General features: G+C 37.7%; 4 protein-coding genes across 4 annotated transcripts; 2 read left to right on the top strand and 2 right to left on the bottom strand.

Moving 5' to 3' along the window:
- Positions 1-534: 534 nt before the first annotated feature.
- LOC147864587 (uncharacterized) lies at positions 535-4,486 on the top strand. The gene is made up of 6 exons (XM_087318705.1): positions 535-1,753; positions 2,849-2,917; positions 2,996-3,064; positions 3,524-3,610; positions 3,695-3,762; positions 3,926-4,486. Exons 1-6 carry the CDS (start codon positions 689-691, stop codon positions 4,044-4,046), a joined length of 1,479 nt encoding a protein of 492 aa, XP_087174831.1. The 5' UTR covers positions 535-688; the 3' UTR covers positions 4,047-4,486.
- A 1,737-nt stretch (positions 4,487-6,223) lies between these two features.
- On the top strand, positions 6,224-8,381 carry LOC147864586 (UV-B-induced protein At3g17800, chloroplastic-like). The gene is made up of 3 exons (XM_087318704.1): positions 6,224-6,405; positions 6,629-6,915; positions 7,397-8,381. The coding sequence occupies exons 1-3, from the start codon at positions 6,271-6,273 to the stop codon at positions 8,205-8,207; spliced, it is 1,233 nt and encodes a 410-aa protein (XP_087174830.1). The 5' UTR covers positions 6,224-6,270; the 3' UTR covers positions 8,208-8,381.
- Positions 8,382-9,258: 877 nt separating this feature from the next.
- Positions 9,259-13,088, bottom strand: LOC147864585 (uncharacterized). Its single transcript, XM_087318701.1, has 9 exons — positions 12,927-13,088; positions 12,525-12,712; positions 11,797-12,080; positions 11,325-11,519; positions 11,071-11,212; positions 10,813-10,853; positions 10,369-10,602; positions 9,745-9,945; positions 9,259-9,663 (listed from the first exon to the last, which is right to left on the bottom strand). Exons 1-9 carry the CDS (start codon positions 13,070-13,072, stop codon positions 9,595-9,597), a joined length of 1,500 nt encoding a protein of 499 aa, XP_087174827.1. The 5' UTR covers positions 13,073-13,088; the 3' UTR covers positions 9,259-9,594.
- A 1,279-nt stretch (positions 13,089-14,367) lies between these two features.
- On the bottom strand, positions 14,368-16,121 carry LOC147864584 (tRNA/rRNA methyltransferase (SpoU) family protein). The gene is made up of 4 exons (XM_087318702.1): positions 15,888-16,121; positions 15,493-15,808; positions 15,299-15,349; positions 14,368-14,925 (listed from the first exon to the last, which is right to left on the bottom strand). The coding sequence occupies exons 1-4, from the start codon at positions 16,100-16,102 to the stop codon at positions 14,476-14,478; spliced, it is 1,032 nt and encodes a 343-aa protein (XP_087174828.1). The 5' UTR covers positions 16,103-16,121; the 3' UTR covers positions 14,368-14,475.
- Positions 16,122-18,838: the final 2,717 nt, after the last annotated feature.

Here is an 18,838-nt window from a genome sequence, read left to right as displayed (position 1 = left end):
TCCAATAGATGTCCATTACCTACTTAGATGTATCCAAAGCTATATGAGTCTACAAGTGTCCTAGGGCCAATGATATAGCTGAAGATCTACAACACACCAAAGTGTCCTAGGCCTAAATGATGTAAACAATGCTTAACAACTCAACGTACGTCCACGACCTACCATACAACCAAGCATCAACAAACATCCAAAGCCCTATGGTATTGGGAACTCAATGGATCCAAAGTGCACCGGGCATCCAAGGTTTACCATAGAGCGAGGCCGAACCTAAACAAGCCAACAAACATCGAAGCCCTGGAGCAGTATGGGCAAAAGGCTCAAAAGCAGCTCCACGGAGAGAGAGAGAGAGAGATTTGTCCCAAGTGTGTGCAATGCTAGCCATAGCCACAGCCATTAGCTATTAGCCATGGCCCATAGCCATTAGCCATTAGCCATTAGCCATAGCAAGGTCAGTGTAAAATTATACATATTTCTTTGCGGCTTGTTGACTCTTTCCTTCTCTTTCTTCGGCTCCGAAGTGCTGCAACTTCCTCCTGTTCTGCCATTGCCATGGCGTGACTGACGCAGAGAAGGGTGTCTCACACCGTTCGTTCTTCCATCGCTTAAGCAGAGAAACCTTTCTCTCTCTCTCTCTCTCTCTCTCACCCTGCTTCGTTACTTCTTCCCTTCTCTTCGAAGAATCCTCTCCATGGCGTCTCAAGCATTGGCTCCTCGATCCTCCTCACTCCTCATCAATTCTCTTTACAAACTATGCACGATTACTTCTTATTCTTTCTCCTCCTCCTCCTCCTCTTCTCATGATTCCTGTTCTTCTCCATCACCATTGATTCAGTCAACAAAGGTCAGAATTTTCTCTTCCTCTCCTTCTCCTTCTCCTGCTTCCACAAGAGAAGACTTTATCAGAGCCTGGCACACCTCGGCAAATCCCCATCGGGATCCTCATGTAAGAAAATCTTTAGGGTTTGCGGATTTCGATGGCCGGACATTAGCTTCTCCGGACAGGATGAAACATCTGGGATCTATACAGAGAAATTATCGGACATTAGCTTCTTCACCTCCTCAGAACCACCAGAAATTGGTGTTTTCTGACTCTCCTTCGCATCAAAATTACTCTTCTCAGAAGTTAGGGTTTTCTCCTATCCCGACATGCTCGAATATGCCCCTGTTTCGAACTTTCTTCAAATGGCTTCCTTGCCATGAATGTTTTAGGGTTATCTCATCAGATTTCCAAACAAATATTCAAGTTGCCAGAGCAACTTTGGAAAGCTTTTCGATCTTGGAAGAAGAAAGACCTACATCAGAAATGTACCAGGAAACTGGAGCTCAAAGCTTTTCGGGTTTGGAAGAGAAAATATGTGTATTCAAAACGATTCAGAGAAATGAAACCCAAAGGAGATTCTCAAGCTCAGGAACATCCAGAGAGGAAATACCCACATGCAATACGTCTCAGAGTAATGGAACACAAAAAACCATTTCAGGCTTGGAAGCTTCGAGAGCTGAGAAGCACGTTTCGAATATGTATTGGAATAAGAACACTGACCGAGGTGAAGTGAACCGAAATCCTTTCCCATCTCATTTGAAAGCTCTCAAATCAAGCACAGCAAACATCAATCTTACTTCGGGAAATAAGGGTATGCTGCCCACAAATGTTTTAGCTACAGCATTCCAATGGTTCGTTGCGGAACTTAGGTTTATCCCGTCTAAGTCCATGTATCCAACCTTCCATGTTGGCGATCGTATCATTGCAGAAAAGGTAATTTCTTTTGTTTGATCTTTCTTTCTATCTTTCAGACATTGTTTTCATATGTATGCAAGCATTTTGTATTTGTTTTTTTTTCCGTTTAACTACGTGCATGTGCACTTTTGAAGAAATCAAGTGTGCAGGTAAATGCTTTTGTAGTTGAGATGGCATTTTTTTTATTAGTTACTGTATATGCACTTGATGAAGAAATTAAGCATACAGGTAAGCATTTTGTCTTCTCTTTTATTACTCAGTTTATGTGCATTTGATGAAGTAATCAAGCATGAATGTAAACACTTTTGTAGTTTATATATTGTCGACTACAAGTTATTGTGTACACACTATTATAAGAAATTCAAGCACACATACACAGCCAAAGGTAAGCTTTTGGGGTACTGCCCAAGGATATGATCATGAACACATTGCTTATGCTGCCCGAATGAAAATATAGTGAATGGAAAAAGGGAAACAGAGAATTGGGAGGATTATCAGGTGATGATCAAGTTTTTTCAAGGGATAACAGAGCAACAGAGCAATGGAGAAACATCTCACAACAGAGCTAAATTTGCAATCCAAACATGAAGGAAAATGAATATAAGCTGATGAACAACCTCATTTAAACCTCAAGGATAACATGTATGAACTTACCTAAGTCAGTAAATGGCTCAGCAAGTTTAAGTTGTATAGTTAATCTCGCAGAGCGAATGAAGAATTGAAGATTTTTAAACCAAAGGTAAAAAATCTAGTTACACCTGTCTATTATGTGCTACTTAGACAAAATACTTTGACACTCTTAAGCTTTTTTGTCAATTATGAAATCAAGTGTGAATTTGCCTAAATGATTATTATGTTTTTGACTTGACGTTCTATTGGCCCTCAAGGCATGCTGAAGGCATGAGTAGGGTTCTTTCTTCTTCTCACTAAACCTGCTTATTATCATATGTATTCCTTTTGTACATCTGGATAGGTTTCATGAACTGTGTCTAAGAGCGTATTATTATATTGTAAATCTCATTTCAGAAAACAATGTGTTCATAAGATCATGAAAATGAGTTTGTTGCTCTTTATTCTAAGCTTCGTTATTCTGTAAATATATTTCCTTTACAGGTGTCCTATTATTTTAAACAGCCCGGAATCAATGACATTGTTATTTTCAACGCTCCATCAGCTTTACAGGTGTGTTTCTTTTTTCATGCTTGTTGTTGAGGATTTTCTTTAGTACGATAATGACCATGTGTACTTTCCCGATGTTAGGAACAAGGTTATACTGGTGGGACCGTGCTTATCAAAAGAGTAGTGGCTAAAGCAGGGGATTCTGTGGAGGTACTCTCTTTCACTTTCAAAATGATTTGTAAACCATACCGAATTGTGGGAAGGGCTAAATCTTTACAATTTTTCTATCAAGGATGTTGTCACCTTCTTTGTAATATTTTCTATTATGAAAATTTCACCTCCCATTTAGGGTTTCCCATTACCAATACAATTTTATTGCTAGAAAACATTTGTGAAAATCTTTCATTGATTGCTTGTGTTCTCATGAGTTCTGTACGTTTATTTATGTTATTGGGTTTCCATAAATTGCATGTAGTATCTTAGATTCTAAACCTGCCTATACATATATATCTATAAATGTAAATGGAATTAGAAAATGCAGTGCTGGATCTTACATGAATTGACAACTTATTAATAGCATTGAATGCTTTTGATGAGCTCATATATGAGATTTTCTGGAGTAATAATTGAGGGCATATGCTGCGTTTCAACTGTTTCATATAATTCCAGGTACGAAGCGGTGAGCTTTTTGTGAATGGGATTGCTCGTATTGAAGAGTTCATTGCAGAGCCTCCTACGTATGAAATGAAGACAATGGTAAGCAGTTGTTTTCTTCTTTCCCACATTATCATTTCATTGAAGTCATGTACCTACCAATTGAACTTTGGTTTTCTTCTATAGCATGTCCCCAAAGGTTGTGTTTTTGTGATGGGCGATAATCGAAATCACAGTTACGACTCACATAAGTGGTACATAAATACTTACATCTGCAACTAACTATCTTTGTTATAATATAGATTGCTATTCATTTAAGTGATCAAATAAATGGCAACATTTGCAAATAAGGTATCTTTTTGTTGTAATATAGCTTTGCCTATTCACATATCCTCATTGTTTATGGATTGGAAACAGGGGTCCATTGCCAATAAAGAATATCGTTGGCAGATCAGTATACAGATATTGGCCACCAGAGCGATCAGGGTCAACATTGCGGACAGAACCGATGGCACCATTTCAACTAGTAGCAGCATAAGAGTTCTTCTATTATGATGATGATCTTTTCTATCATGATCATGGACAGTTTCTTTTATCATGGTCATGATTATTTCGTCTATCATGATCTTAAACCAAATCGATTCACAAGGACACGGAATTCCAAGAAATCTTTATCCAGAAAAGAATGGGAAAAAGATAATGTATTATTTGCAACCTCTTCCTCCGTAAACCCCATATATATTTTAAATTTTCTCTTCTTCAGCCAATAACTCTACTACCCATAAGGCTTATTTTGTGGAGGTCTTGTTTCAAAGGTTTTGTATGTTGGAGATGACCTCAAACCAATTTTTAGTTAGATTGGATATGATCATATATCCATTTGTGGATATTGTTCTGTTGTAAACGTACGATCTGTCATCACGTGTCTTCTTGTAAATGACTAAATAATCAAAATCATGTGATATTACTTTGTACTTTTCTAATTATGCATGTTCAAATCCTTGGATTTGTCAAGGTTGTTTGTCATATGTCTACATATTGACCTTCATCTAGCTTTAGTAATATCCCCAATTTTATATTTTTTGAGTGGGCATAGTAGCTTGACATCTCTTCATCTTACAAAAATAATGACAAATTTCTCCCAACATTTCTATGAACATGGATTTTTTTCATGTCTATATGCATATTCACACATGGATGTAGTCTTAGCATACATAGCCTTAGTGGAAAAGCACTTTCTTGAGAGGGGCCTTGGCCTTGTAGTTGGACATGAGAAAATAACGAGGGAAGCTCAAATTTAGTACTTGACACTATTTTGGGCCACATATTCTGAGCCACATTAACATTGGTTTCCATGCGAGTATTGAAGTTTAAACTTGGCATAGGTGACATTTTCTGGCACGTCAACAGTCACTATTGTATGGGCACCACCAAGTGTATATGCTTAGCTTGGGAAACACCCTCCAACTTCAGCAAGGGTAATAATCCGTACGCTGGGATTCTTTGACGACCAACACTTCTATGCCACGTCAATATGGATACTAGGCAGTCAGGAAAATGCTCGAATAGCCCCAACATGGGGTATCTATTTGGGCTCTCGAACCGAGCCAACTATCATGAGGAGGAGGAGCAACAACACTACCCTTAGAGTGTGTGTGTGTGTGTGTGTGTGTGTGGACATGTCCCTCCGATGGGCGGCTCGGTTTGGCTATTCAGTGAGAATGGGTTCGAGATTGTCCTTCCTTACCATGGGATATTTTTCTTTTTGTTCACTGATTTTCAGTTTGTTGAGAGGTGATTGCATATGGACACGTGGAGTCACAAAGCTGGCGCCACGTGGCAAAGGCCATACATGGCCACAAATACTCAGGCCTACATTTGTAAATATGTTATAAAATATAAATTTGTAGATTCATTCTTCATCTGCTTCCCAATCCAGATCTGTAACCCTAATCTCTCAGAAACTTTAATCCCTCGCACTCTCACTCCCAACATTTTCTCGAAGGTATTATAATCTCTGCAACAACTCGCTTCATTTTTTTGTGTGTTTAGGGTCCCTGGTTCAGACTTTATTTCTGCTGTTTCGCAAGCCCTAATTTTGTTCTGCAGAAATTGAGGAGTTTGTCTCTTTTATTTTGGCCTAGGGTAAAGTCTCTTCTTTTGAGCTGTTGACGAGAAAGTTAACATATCTCTAGTGGAAGAGAAAATTTTATGTGTTATGAAAGAGTATAGGTCTGTGTCATGGAAGAGAAAGTGTCCGTTTTATGGGAGAGAAAATGTTTGTGGTATGGAAGAGAAATGCCTGTCATGAAAGTGAAGCTATCTGTTTTGCGGGGTAGAATACATGTGTGGTATGGAAGAGAAATCTCTGACATGGAAGAGGAAACTGTGTTATGAGTCGTGTATGGAAGGGAAATCTCTGACATAAAAGAGGAAACTATATTATGAGTCAACAACGTCTTATCTGAAAGAGAATATACCTTTGTTCTGGGAGGGCAATATCTGCTATGGGGATGTAGGAAGCAGAAAGATTTGTGTATCTCGTCCGTGTTAAAACATGTTTTCGTGCTGTATATGGTTAAAGTGAAGTCATATTTTGTGTACCTGACCAAACTCGTAGCTATGGGAAGAACATTAATTCATATTTTTACCAATTCAAGTGCCTACTCTAGTTGGACTGTTTTTAACTCATTCAACTAAGGATGGTTTTTGCAGGAATTTTCTCTTCATTTTATTCAACGAACTTTATTTTTTATAGGGTGATGGAGTTGTCCATCGCATCAGCCTCTTCAGTTCACCCCATTATAAGATCCTCTAGTGAGCTGTCCCCGAATATGTTGCGGTGTTCACTGCCCAACCATTCAGCTCAGTTCGGCTCACATCTGGGTTTCCTTAAGGTACAAGATTAATGATATGAATTATTTTGAATCTTATGATTTTCCTCAATCGATTGTGTAATAATTGAAGCATTGCTGGGCATAAAGAGTTGCCCAACAAGCATATGGTGCTCAAAAAGTTATGCAATCTATTTTTGAGGGAAATGGTGTGTAATTAATCTTGAACTAAAGAAGCTAGTGGTACTATTGTTAGAGGTTTCTACTAATATTGGTACATTTGTAGCTTGATTCGACCCAGACGAGAAAATTATGTATTTCAAAGAGGAGATGGAATAAGCATAATACGGTAAAGGCAGTCAGCAGTAATGAAGAGAGCAGTTCATGGATTGCTCCATTTCAGCCTGAATCTCCGACTGGTCAATACTTGTCTCAGCTTCTTAAAAGCCATCCTCATCTCCTTCCAGCAGCCATAGAACAAGAGCTCGAGAGATTAGCTGAGAACCAGAACAAAGAAGATTCGCCCGAAACAGCAAAACCAGAACTCGGAGGGTCAGACTTAGTTCTTTATAGGTATGTTGCCAAACAAGTTAAATTCTAAGTCAAGCTCCAAACCGAGATGTAGCAAGTTGAAATTATTCATTCAATTTAGATAAGGAAATTGAATTTAATTAGGCAAGAACTGAAAACTTGATAAATAAGTTGAATATAGTCAAGGGAAAGCTATAAATTAGACTATCAAGTTGAGGAGTATACAAAGTTGGAAATAAAGACACAACTAAAACTGATAAACAGATTAAAATTAGTCTAAGTTCCTCAAAAAATAAGAAAATTTGATTGATCTTTTTAACATAGTGGAATCTGTTAGTCATTATCTAGTTGAAAAGTTTTGGCTCTACGTTTAAGTAAGAAATGGGTGTGTTCCTTGGCCTATAAATGTAAATATCGGTTTTTCAGCTCTTTGCTAATTCATTATAGCAGCAAAAAGAAAGTGTTTTTGGGTTTACATCATGAGAATACTTTAAAGTGATACTATTTTCTTTTATCTTCTTAGGAGGATTGCTGAAGTGAAAGAACAAGAGAGGCGGATCAAGTTGGAAGAGATTATATACACTTTGATCGTGCAGAAATTTGTCGAATCAGGCATCTCAATGGTTCCGAGCCTTGCATCAATCACTTCCATTGAGAAGCCATGGCCTGTTCAAGTTAAAGAGCTTGAAGCTGTGCATTCAGTGGATGTTCTAGATATGATTAAGCAACACATAACCCTAATATTAGGTGGTCAAGGAGGTTCTGGATACCTAGATCATAGCACTTATGCTCAAATTAGCAAGCTTCGAGTTGGACAAGTATATGCGGCCTCGATAATATATGGTTACTTCTTGAGAAGAGTGTATCAAAGGTTCCACTTAGAAAAGACCATGAAGCTACTTCCATCTGGATCCAGCGAGACATCCATGAATGAAACCGTAAATGCTGAAGTGAATTCAAATAGTTCTGGAAACCGTCCAGTGGATAATGTCTTGAGAGGTCTTGGAGCACCGAGCCCAATGCAATTTGGTGGCATGAAGCCAACAGCTTTGCAATCATACATTGCTAATATGGATGTGGAGTTGTTGCAAAGGATAGCCACTGTGAGGTCAAGAGAGAGTTTAAGGGTGCTTGAAAAGCACACTGAAGCACTATTCGGGAGACCAGATGTTATTGTAGCTCCAGATGGGTCGATGAGGATTAACAAAGACGAGCCTTTGAAAATTAGCTTTGCAGGGTTGAAACACTTGGTGATGGAATCGGTTGCATTTGGTAGCTTTCTATGGGATGTAGAATCTCATGTGGATGCATCCTATGCATTTGTCTCTAACTAACCACATTTCGCCATCCATGTACTTATTTGGCTCAATGTGACAAAGCTAGCAAACTGAAGTATGGAGTTGATGATAATGTGTGAGCATCTCCTGCATATTTAACAATAAATTGTACATTACCTAGTCTTGTTTTGTATTGTTTTGAACTATACAAAATGATGCCTTTTTTAGTTCCTCAGCTTAGTTGCGCATAATTAACAGTCCCCAAAGTTACACACCAATGTTTGTAAGGTGCTGCCCAAGTCCATTGATTTTATTGTAGATTATTGAACTTAATTAAATGTGTCTTATTTTTGTCGAAAATAGAATTTGCAACTGTATTGTGTGAAAATACCCTGTATTAGGCCACACATTTTTGTATTCCTTTTAATTTTTGTATGAATATATTTTTTGTCATTGTCATCAGGAGTTCCATTCTTCGGTGGGTGTTATGATGGTTTAATAAATAAATGGTACCACAAAATATCCCACGACCATGATTGAACACCGATAATATTATTTACTTGAGTGGAATCCAAAATGAGATTATAAAACTGCTGTGTTCTTGCAATTGATAACTGGAGACATTCTCACCATTAAAAGAAACTGCGATGTTCATTCTGTAAAGTAATTTAAACCTAATTATATCAATGTATCCTTCCTCCAATATTGCCATAAGTAGATGACTGCAGAAGCATGGGCCATCTTGATAAGGAAGACCCCATCACTTTTACTAATAGCAATAAGGTAATTTTAACACTTGCATTACAAGGGTTCCGGGATTAGTCTTGGTATGTTCTTGCAATTGATAACTGGAGACATTCTCACCATTAAAAGAAACTGTGATGTTCATTCTGTAAAGTAATTTCAACCGAATTATATCAACTGTGATGTTCTTGCCATAAGTAGATGATTGACGAATCATGGGCCATCTTGATACGGAAGACCCCATCACTTGTCTTACTAATAGCAATAAGGTGATTTTAACACTTGCATTACAAGGGTTTCAGGATAGACAAACATAACAATTTCCTCTTACTAAATGACAAAGTGAACATAACACATCTCTATGTTAAGAAATTTCATTCAATCAATGATTTCATGGAAATGAAATGTTTTAACAATAAAGGAGTATACAAATTTCAAGATGTTAATCTTGTTTTGTACAAAGATGCAAGGTGATTGAAGGGAGGATCAATATGCTTGACTTTGATTGAATTTCAACTTCTGATTGGTAAGGAATAGTATTTGCCAACATCTTGTGAATTTGTAATTTCCAACTCAAGGTAGTGAAAGATTTTGTACATAATCTGCAGAGCTCTTAGTACGCTAGTGAATAATTAGTGGTCATCATAAAAGCACACTAAAAAACCCTACTAAGTAAAGAAATAAAATTGTCAACCTTTTTTTATGGTAGTGTCTCGATTGTTTCCTTGATAATTTTGAACACGTATGCCGGATCCTTTTCCGCAGAAATCTACAAGATTAGACATTAAAAAGACGGTGTAAATAAACAATTGACATATAGACATCATATTTGTTTTATTTAGCTTCATACCTCTTTGATAATGGAAGAGCTGTTTTTGGATTTGTAATACTCTATTACCGGTTTAGACTCCTTTTGGAAAGTCTCAAACCGTAACTTAATAGTTTTTATGTTGTCATCCGCGCGATTAGATGTTTTCCCACGGTCCAACAACCTCTTCTCCATAGTGCTTGTGGAGCAATTCAAGTAGATGACAAGAGCTGGCTTGCCAAACTAATCAACATGAAAACAACCACTCAATGCATGTGTTTTGCTAGACTTTTGATCCAACAAGATAGGATCAACATGATGGTTAGTTTTCAAGATTTTTGAAAACTTATGGCTATTTGTAGCATTGACGGTTTTTCGAATATTTGCCCAAACTTACAATAAATTAGGACAAGTATTTTTCACCAAAGAAGGAGCCAAATATTTGTGAAGTTTCAAGGATTGCCCTAAATTTCTACACTTTTACAGTTTCATAACATATCAATTTGCCAAACCATTTGATCTAGTAAGTTCAAGATTTTACCCTAGATAGGGTGCTTATAGTAAAGAATTGGCAATCTTTCTCACACATAAACAATGAAAGTGGGACAAATGTAATTGAGTTTTTTTTTTCACAAACAAAATTAATCTCAAAAGCAAGTAACATACCTTTTTCTCAAATGCATGGGCTTGTTCTAGTGATCTAGGGAATCCATCAATGAGGAAGTGTTTACAACTAGATGCACGAAAAGCGTTATCAACAAGTGTGAGTGTGACTGACAACGGCACTAATCCTCCGCTACGCATGACTGAATCTACTTCACGTCCGATGGTTGATCCTGCCTTCACTTCATTTCGTAGTAGATCTCCAGTTGACACGTGCGTATACCCGAACTCCCTTACCTACGAACCCATTAGAAGCATCATTACCACGTTTATAAGTTCCATGTGAAACCATAGAAATAAAGTGTAGTTCAGTATCCAATTATTTGACAACCTATAAGCTAATCTTGTTTCCATCCAAGCAAAGCACTAAAGTTACCACATTAAAACATATAATAGCTTGAGAAATATACAAAAAACTGATAACTCTTAGCATATTCAATTACCTACCATTTGCTTACATTGTGTCCCTTTTCCAGATCCAGGTCCACCTACAATGCAATGATACAATGATTTATGTACATAATTAAGAAATGGCATTCTCAATCGTAGAAAATGTGAAACCCCTATAAATCAGTTCTTCATTTGTTGGTGTTTTTTCGACAATGGGATTCCATCTTAATTCACTCTCACACACACATTGAAATCATCAAATTATTCGCAATGAAGTAGAAATATGACTATATAAGGTCTCTGAAAAAAACGTACCCAAGATGAAGACATATTCCAACTTTGAACAATCATGCTTCTTGTGTCCCAATACAGTAAGAGGTAGCATGCTAAACATCTCTTTAAGATGACTAGCAACTTCCAAAAAGACCTCGACTTTTTCAAGTGATCCAGACTTAACCTACAAAAAATAACCCAATAAACATGTAGTTGAACCCATGATCAACACTATTTTTTGTTTCATCTATTTGTATGGATTTTATTGACATTAAAATCATTGGCTTGGACTGTACTTTCTTGAATTGTTGTGGATATTTTGCATTAAAGTAGTCAACGATACTCGAGTACTCTCGATTGAATTGCTCAATCCTCCTAACAATTGCTTCTGATTTATCATCTGCTCGCTCTCCAGACTCCGCACGCATCAACAACCTTTCCTCCAACTTGTCACTAGGGCATGCCAAGTATATTATGACATCGGGTGTGAACTGTCCATGCCAATGAATCTTGTTAGCTATGTGACTGTCTCATGTTTCTACAATATTCAATGTGTTAATTAGTATCATTGCAATTGTGGAAAGCCTCATTTGAAGGTTAACCAAGAGAATTTGGGAAATAACTATACTTGAGGAGAAATAATGAAAGATGTTTGGGTTTCAGTTTCCTAGCCAAAAGTATTTCTAGTGTTCATGTGAGATATCATGAAGCTTTTGTGTAACATTATGCTTTGCATTGCCATTTCTTGTTTAACAAATATATGTATACCTGGGCATCAAACGCTGTGATTTGATCAACAGTCTTGGGGAAGCCATCAATGAGAAGTCGAAGTTTAGATGTGGCATTAAGGCTATTCAAATGTGCCTTCAATACATTGAGGGCAAAGTCATTGGGCACAAGACGGCCTTCTTGCATGGGCTTTGCCGCATTGCTTGAAGCTTCACCACCCTTTTGCACTGCCGCACGAATGAGAGCACCCATGCACACACGCGTCATATCGTACTCCTCTGCCATCTTCGTACATAACGTCGACTTTCCGGAACCCGGTCCACCTACACCGACTCATTGTTGATGAATTCAATTCTCATAGTTGGTCGTTACACACGTATACCAAACTAACTTTCGGAATTGGGATTGCATTCAAAATATTCTAGCATTGATTTATGTTCTTAGAATGTTGCTCAATTGTGCTAATCATGGGAATACTCTTGATTCTAGTGCATAATTAACACTTATGTTGTTAAATCATAAGAATATTATCAATAATCTTCTTCTAATAATTGTAATAATGAGTTCTACAATAGTCATTTCTTATATAACATAAAATTTTATACGATTAGGTAAAGGACTCGTTTTCATGGTAGAATCAGTGAGGGCGATACACCAAAATGCCCAGAACTTGTTTCGGTGTGCACCACCAATACTCAAAATTTTAAGTTTTTAAAAATCATTCCCCAAGAAGGCATTTAATACGTTTAGAGTGTGTGATTAAGCACCTAGCACTAGCACACAAAACTTCATGTCGTTGGTTATAACGGTCTTCGACCATGGCACGGGCACGGGTACGGGCACAACCGCCGACGGCGTTGCAGCCGCCGCCGCCGCCCGTGGACTCTTCGCACCATTACCACCATTCGATTTGCCGTCACTCTTTTCTACACCATTTGTCTTCTTGCCGTTCCCGCTACAATTCGTAAAACCGTAGGTCCATTAAATCATGAGGTTGAGGTTGCTATACATAACATATGTGTATATACCTAAACAGGCAGACAGAAACTTGTGGTAATTTTCTATGATGATGATGATGATGAAGAAGAATTCAGGATTAGAAGGCACGTATATGTATTATCTGTATGTATGTATGTATGTATATGCCTGTGTGTAGGTAATGTATATACTTAGGTTTAGTCTGATTGTTCTTCTCTTTCTCATTCTTATTAGGGCTCTTAGGCTTAGTCTGATCCTTGGAGGCTGTCTGCTCCTTGGATGGTTTCTGTTTGGCACTCTGGTCTGAGGTGTCCAGGGACGAGGGCCCGCAGCCCATGATGGCAGTGCAAACTCTGTGTTCTGAGGATCGATCGTGGCTAGGCCCTCTGATGATGATTCTTCTTCTTTACGGATTGAATGGCAGGCCGGCAACAGGATCGTCAGAAGCAGAGACGCTAAGCGTGTGTCTCTTCGCTGTTTCATGGTCGCGAAACGTTCTCGTTTATTCATTCATTCTGTTTATTCATTCATTCTCTCCTTCTCTTTCTCTCGCTCTCTCATCTTTTTTTTCTTCATTTAATCCTTAGAATACATATACATATGTATATATATATATATCACAACTTCTTCCCTAAATCTTTTCTATTTTAGATATCAAGGAGGTGCGGTGCACCCATTGAAGTTGTCTCGATTACATTACACACCCAAAGCAAAGACTTGTATCACTCCGTTGCAAGCACTTAAGATCAGCCGAAACCCACTTCACGGTGCACGCAAACATGTCACAATTGCAACATGCAGACATTATATGCCAACATGTTGCTTCTTTTAGGATCCAAGAAGTAAAGAAGATTCTCATGAAGGAACGTCATGTTATAGTGCATTGCAACAATGTGGTGAATGAATCAACCGATTATTAAATCAACCTTGGCATCTAAGGGAGCAAGACACAAATCCGAAAGCATGGGCAAGTCCTCAAAAGCCCATCAAAATGGGGATGCAATAAACAAATGCTTTGAATCTTGTGAACACAAATGGGCATTGGAGAAACATGGCTATCATAGATTAATAATGCAATCACTCATTGCCAAATGAATGCTTGCTCATATCACCCTCCACACAACTTTCGTCTTATAACATTATCACCCTCCTTGCATCTCTCATTGAATTTTAGATTTAATGATACACTAAAGTCTTGATAGATATAAATAAGTGAGAAGATTAATTGTTCAACATGCGTGCGCACAATAGAATAAGTTATTAGTGATCTCACTATCTCCAATTCTCAATACATAAGGTACCAATATCTAGTACATACAACCCATAATCCACCAAGCGTCCAAGTAGACACACATTTTCAAATGGTTTTAAGCTTGGCCTTGTGTCAATTGAAACTTATCCATTTTCAATTTTCAAGAATCAGTAATATTATTGATTTTCCCAATGTTTGAAGTGTCCATGCAACAAGCATTTTAGATATTAGTTACTCTTTGCTATCCCAATATAATTAATAAGCTTTCTTTTCATCTTATATAGCTCACCATCACCACGCAAGTGTTATGCAAATGTAATTCACATTTGAAAATGATTCTTTTGAGGGATGTTGTTTAGTAATAAGACCTACATGTCAAGTTTCCATCAATATGGCAATCACATTTCATTATCAATAAAAAATGTGAACTTTTCCAACTGCAGGATGCTGTTCTATTCATCTACTTCAAATTTATATTCAAAATCAATTTATGGCAAAGAATTCTTCTTTTGTAAAAGATATAGCAAGATCCCCCCTGCAACAGCGACATTAAGTGATTCAAATCTACCTGGCATCGGTATCGAAATGGAGGAACAAGCGCCTTTAACCTCTGGTGAGAGACCTTGTCCCTCACTACCTAATACGAGACACATTGGATCTTCATTCAAATTGGTTGCCAATGTATTGGCTCCCTCAACCTCAACATCTATTACAGACTTACTCTTGTCATTTAAGTTTAGGTCTTGCTTAAAGGAATTTGTAATAGTGTCATTCGCTGGTTCACCAGCATAAAGCTTCATTTTCTTTAATGTTGCAAAGTCTTTGAGGTGGTTCCAATTGCCGCAAGCAATCGGGATCCAGAAACATGCACCTCGTGATGCTCGTAATGCTTTCTCATTGAAAGGATCACAACAACCATTCATCAAGAAAACCCCATCCTGTCACATATATAAATATTTACAAATTCATCCAACATGCTAAACATGCAAATAAATAGAATGTTCACAATAAATGATGGGAACAGTATATTGATGCTTCATGTTTGTGAAAGTGGCTGCCACAAACCCAATATTGTTAGAAGAAACGTTCACTAAAAATTCACTACCACCTTCATAAGCTTATCTTGGTATTGTCTAATGGAAGTGGCAGATCTATTCATGTGCATAATACAAATCAACATTTTGGATGTTGTTGAGCCACTCAGTACAGATACATACAAACACATAAACAAATGCATATACCCACACAAATAAACTTACACAGACACACACATACAAATCCATATACATATATAGAGAGAGAATTGCATACCCAATCGAACGCTGCCGCCGTACGTAGGAGTGTCCCAAGATTTCCTGGATCCTAACAAACAAAGATTATTAAAGCTGAGCAAGTTAACTAGGGCCATAAAAAGAAAATGAGAAGTAGAGCTAGGCTAGGGACTTAACATGATTTATTACTTTAAAGAAACAAACACTCCCAAAAATAAATGAGCTACTACTCACTTGAATGCCATCAAGCACAAGTAGCCTCTGAGGGGAAGGACACCACGAGTTTAAATCCGAGGAGTTTCCTTCGTGATGAGAGCTGTACTTATCATCCAATGAGCAGAAAGACAGAGGGAAAGAAGTGATCCCGATTGCATTCAACCCCTGTATCGAATCCACTCCAGAGAGTTTCTTCATTACCTCACAAGTCACAAAGACCACTCTCTCTGAAACCTCCGAAAGATCTTCACATCCATGAGATCCTTCAAGAAGAAACAGATGTTCGAGGAAGGTCTTCTTTCCAAACCTAGAGATGGAGATGTCACAGAGCTCCCTTTGAAGAAGAAAAAGAGCAGGGATTAGTGAAGAGAAAAGAGTTAAGTAAGGGTTTTGGGGGGGATTGAAAGATTTACCTGAGGGGTACATCTCCGACGACGACGAGGGATGTGGAGGCGTGCCTGTAGGAGGGGGATTGGCGGAGCTTGACCACGTGCTTGACGAAGGGATTGGAGAGGCTGGAGAGGCGGTTCACGTGAGGGGGTAGCGAGGAGGAGGAGGAGGAGGAGGAGGAGGAGCCCAGGTCTGTGGAGACGGAGGAGACACCATAGCCGCCCACCGCCACCACCATATCTATGTATGTATGTATGTATCTGTATATCTGAGAGCCAGGCTCAGTCAGGAAGAACAGGGGTAGCTACTAACAAGCGGCAACGGTTCGGTTCGAGAGGGTCCAAACCGAACCGTTTAATTTATTTTTTAAAAACCTGAACCGAACCGAACCTTTAAACGATGTTCAAACCGTAAAAACCATTAAACCGCAAAAACCACGGTTTCGTGGTTCGGTTTTGGTTTTCAGGTCAAATTTTGAATTTTTTTAAATTTATAATTTTTCATTATTTTGAATTTTTAAAATTTTTAAGATGTTCCTAAGATCTAAGAATAAGGTCTAAAAATGAAATTATTGTTTAAAAACAATTTTTAATAAATTTTTTAAATTTAAAAAAAATAATAACCCGTTAAACCATTTAAACCGCAAATTCTAACTGTTAAAACCGAACCGAACCGTTGAAACCGTTAAGCCGCGGTTTCGCAGTTTGGTTCAGTTCAACCGAACCATTGCCGATTGTTAGTAGTTACTAGCCAACAACAAACAAATGGGAATGAACGGTTTCTCTTTAAGTTAAAAATGGTGGGGTGGTTTAGGATACATATAGAAAACTTAGTAGAGCTGAAAGAAACCTGAGTGTGTATCTTCTGGATTTCGAGTCGGGAATGGTTTGTGTTGTCCAAGAGAGATAGATAGATAGATAGATAGATTATATTATCGTCTTCAAGGGTCAAATATGACCTATGAGACCAAAAATATTACATTTCACGTGATACGTGTGAAAGTGAGTAGCAACTCTCGATGTTCAAGAACTTTACCAATGAATGTTGCAATAGAGAGAGAGAGAGAGAGAGAGACATCTCAATTGGTACGGTTGCCCAATGGAGACTAAGAGGTCATATTCGAATTCGAGCTTCAATGCTTCTCCCATGTGGTTGCAATATTGTCCTCAACCTTAGATCTTCGCCAGTTGTTCTCTCTCCCACCTAGGGATGGATGAGTTTTGTTATCATCCTCAAAGGTCAAATATAATTTGCAGGGCATTAAATATATAAAATGTCTTCTGTTGTGTAGATTAGTGATTCTTGATATTCAAGCATTTTACTAAAACATGCAATTCGACACTACTAAATTTTGTGTAGTCATAATAGCTTCATGCTTTAAAATAGGGGAAAAGCAAACTCCAATTGCTCTATTCGAAGGTGGAGCATTCATTATAGTAGAGTGTGATAGCCCTAACTTGCAAAGTAGTTTGGGGCAAAAAATGCATGTTCAAATCATGAATTCATTCTTGTTTGTGTCCCAATGCTCAATCTTGCGACAAAGTGAAACAGAGCTAGGTTGTATTGAAGAAATGGGGTGAGTGATACATGAGGGGATGGGCTCTACTGTGTACGGGTGCTTTGTTGTTCGATATGGTTTTGTAAATTGGTTGCAACATATGTAACATAATGATTGAAGCATGAGGCTCAAAGCCTCCACTTCTCTCATGAGTTGCATATTTTATGTTGCAAAAAAGCCTCATTCGCTTAGGAATCTATCATGGCATCACAAAGGAAGGATGCGTATTTCATCAAATTTTGCTTTTATATGTCTTTGAATGTTTTTACTTGTCATGGGACCTAGGAAGTTAATGTGAGTTTTTATTTCTTCTTTTACCTTGAACATATACTCCACAACAAGTCCACATGAAGAGAGAAGAAAATCAGAACATGTCGTTCTTTCAAAGAAACTAGATTTTGCGACCACCTCATGCACTCTTTGTATGATTGTTCACAATTTTTTTGAAATCTCGCATGATGATTCACATTTAGTTTGAGTGGTTTTGAGCATTGAAAGTTTCTAGCTTTTGTGGGATTTTATCTTGTATCGAGTTTCCAAGTAGTAATGTAGACATTGGCAAGAAAAACAATTATACAAAACTTTAATATAAAGATCCCTAATGAAAAGTACTTATCATGGAGATGAGCAGCTTGTGGACCACTTGATTGTAGAAGTCGGTCCATTGAGAAAGTTATTTAAGTTTATGCTTTCTCGCTTGAATTACTGGCTTAAAACTTCAAACAAATGCTATAAACACTTCAAGATTAAAATTAGTTCATGTTTGTCCTTTGAGAGCTTGCTCCATCATGTATCTAATATGGGAACTTGCAAACAAGTTATGCAGACATTGTTCCCTATAAGTGTGGGGTTTCAACTACTTAGAAATTCATTTTCCACAAGCTAGGCGTTGAAAATTCTATAGTTTAAAGATACAAAAACACCCCGAACCATTTTCGCCATGAAATATGTCTCTACAAATTCGCTTTTGACATTGGCATTGTCGTCTTAGGCTAAACCCTAAACCCTAAACTTTGCAATAGAAGAAACAATGATTTTCCCCATTATTTATATAACTATATTCACATAGAAAGAAATCTATGCTTCTGATGACATATGCATTATACTTTGTTCCCACATAATTATTTATGCAAATGCTAATAAAATCTACAAAATAGAGGCTCTACAATTCACCACAACTGTGGTGTATATTAATGCCAAAAGTAACAAGGTCGTTTGCATAGTAAGCTCAATTGTGTTTGTAATCACTTCAGTGATTACATGTGGCCCCATACATTCCGTGAGTGAATCGTGAGTGGAGTCTATGAATACTCCACCCACATATCGAAACATAAATCATCGTATTAGTATGTTTTTGTGAACACAAACATTTTACTATCTACACTTTTGGTACTTTTCAAGTACATAATAACACGA

Source organism: Azolla caroliniana, unplaced genomic scaffold (genome assembly GCF_043228905.1).
Source record: "Azolla caroliniana isolate FFs.n. ecotype wild unplaced genomic scaffold, voAzoCaro1.0.p SCAF_4, whole genome shotgun sequence".
Classification (NCBI taxonomy): Eukaryota; Viridiplantae; Streptophyta; class Polypodiopsida; order Salviniales; family Salviniaceae; genus Azolla; species Azolla caroliniana.
The sequence above is the reverse complement of the archived record's forward strand: the minus strand, read 5'-3'. Positions and strand labels throughout refer to the sequence as shown.

Excerpts from the sequence above, each read along its gene's own strand:
- LOC147864587 (XM_087318705.1), top strand. The coding sequence starts at position 689 with ATGGCGTCTCAAGCATTGGCTCCTCGATCCTCCTCACTCCTCATCAAT. Across the intron at positions 2,918-2,995 it reads ACGCTCCATCAGCTTTACAG|GAACAAGGTTATACTGGTGG; the intron begins GTGTGTTTCTTT and ends TCCCGATGTTAG. Across the intron at positions 3,611-3,694 it reads CGTATGAAATGAAGACAATG|CATGTCCCCAAAGGTTGTGT; the intron begins GTAAGCAGTTGT and ends TTTCTTCTATAG.
- LOC147864586 (XM_087318704.1), top strand. The coding sequence starts at position 6,271 with ATGGAGTTGTCCATCGCATCAGCCTCTTCAGTTCACCCCATTATAAGA. Across the intron at positions 6,406-6,628 it reads CACATCTGGGTTTCCTTAAG|CTTGATTCGACCCAGACGAG; the intron begins GTACAAGATTAA and ends GTACATTTGTAG. Across the intron at positions 6,916-7,396 it reads TCAGACTTAGTTCTTTATAG|GAGGATTGCTGAAGTGAAAG; the intron begins GTATGTTGCCAA and ends TTATCTTCTTAG.
- LOC147864585 (XM_087318701.1), bottom strand. The coding sequence starts at position 13,072 with ATGGGCTGCGGGCCCTCGTCCCTGGACACCTCAGACCAGAGTGCCAAA. Across the intron at positions 12,081-12,524 it reads GTTTTGTGTGCTAGTGCTAG|GTGGACCGGGTTCCGGAAAG; the intron begins GTGCTTAATCAC and ends GAGTCGGTGTAG. Across the intron at positions 9,946-10,368 it reads CCCATGCATTTGAGAAAAAG|TTTGGCAAGCCAGCTCTTGT; the intron begins GTATGTTACTTG and ends CATGTTGATTAG.
- LOC147864584 (XM_087318702.1), bottom strand. The coding sequence starts at position 16,102 with ATGGTGGTGGCGGTGGGCGGCTATGGTGTCTCCTCCGTCTCCACAGAC. Across the intron at positions 15,809-15,887 it reads GTCGGAGATGTACCCCTCAG|GGAGCTCTGTGACATCTCCA; the intron begins GTAAATCTTTCA and ends TCTTCTTCAAAG. Across the intron at positions 14,926-15,298 it reads CGGCGGCAGCGTTCGATTGG|GATGGGGTTTTCTTGATGAA; the intron begins GTATGCAATTCT and ends TATATGTGACAG.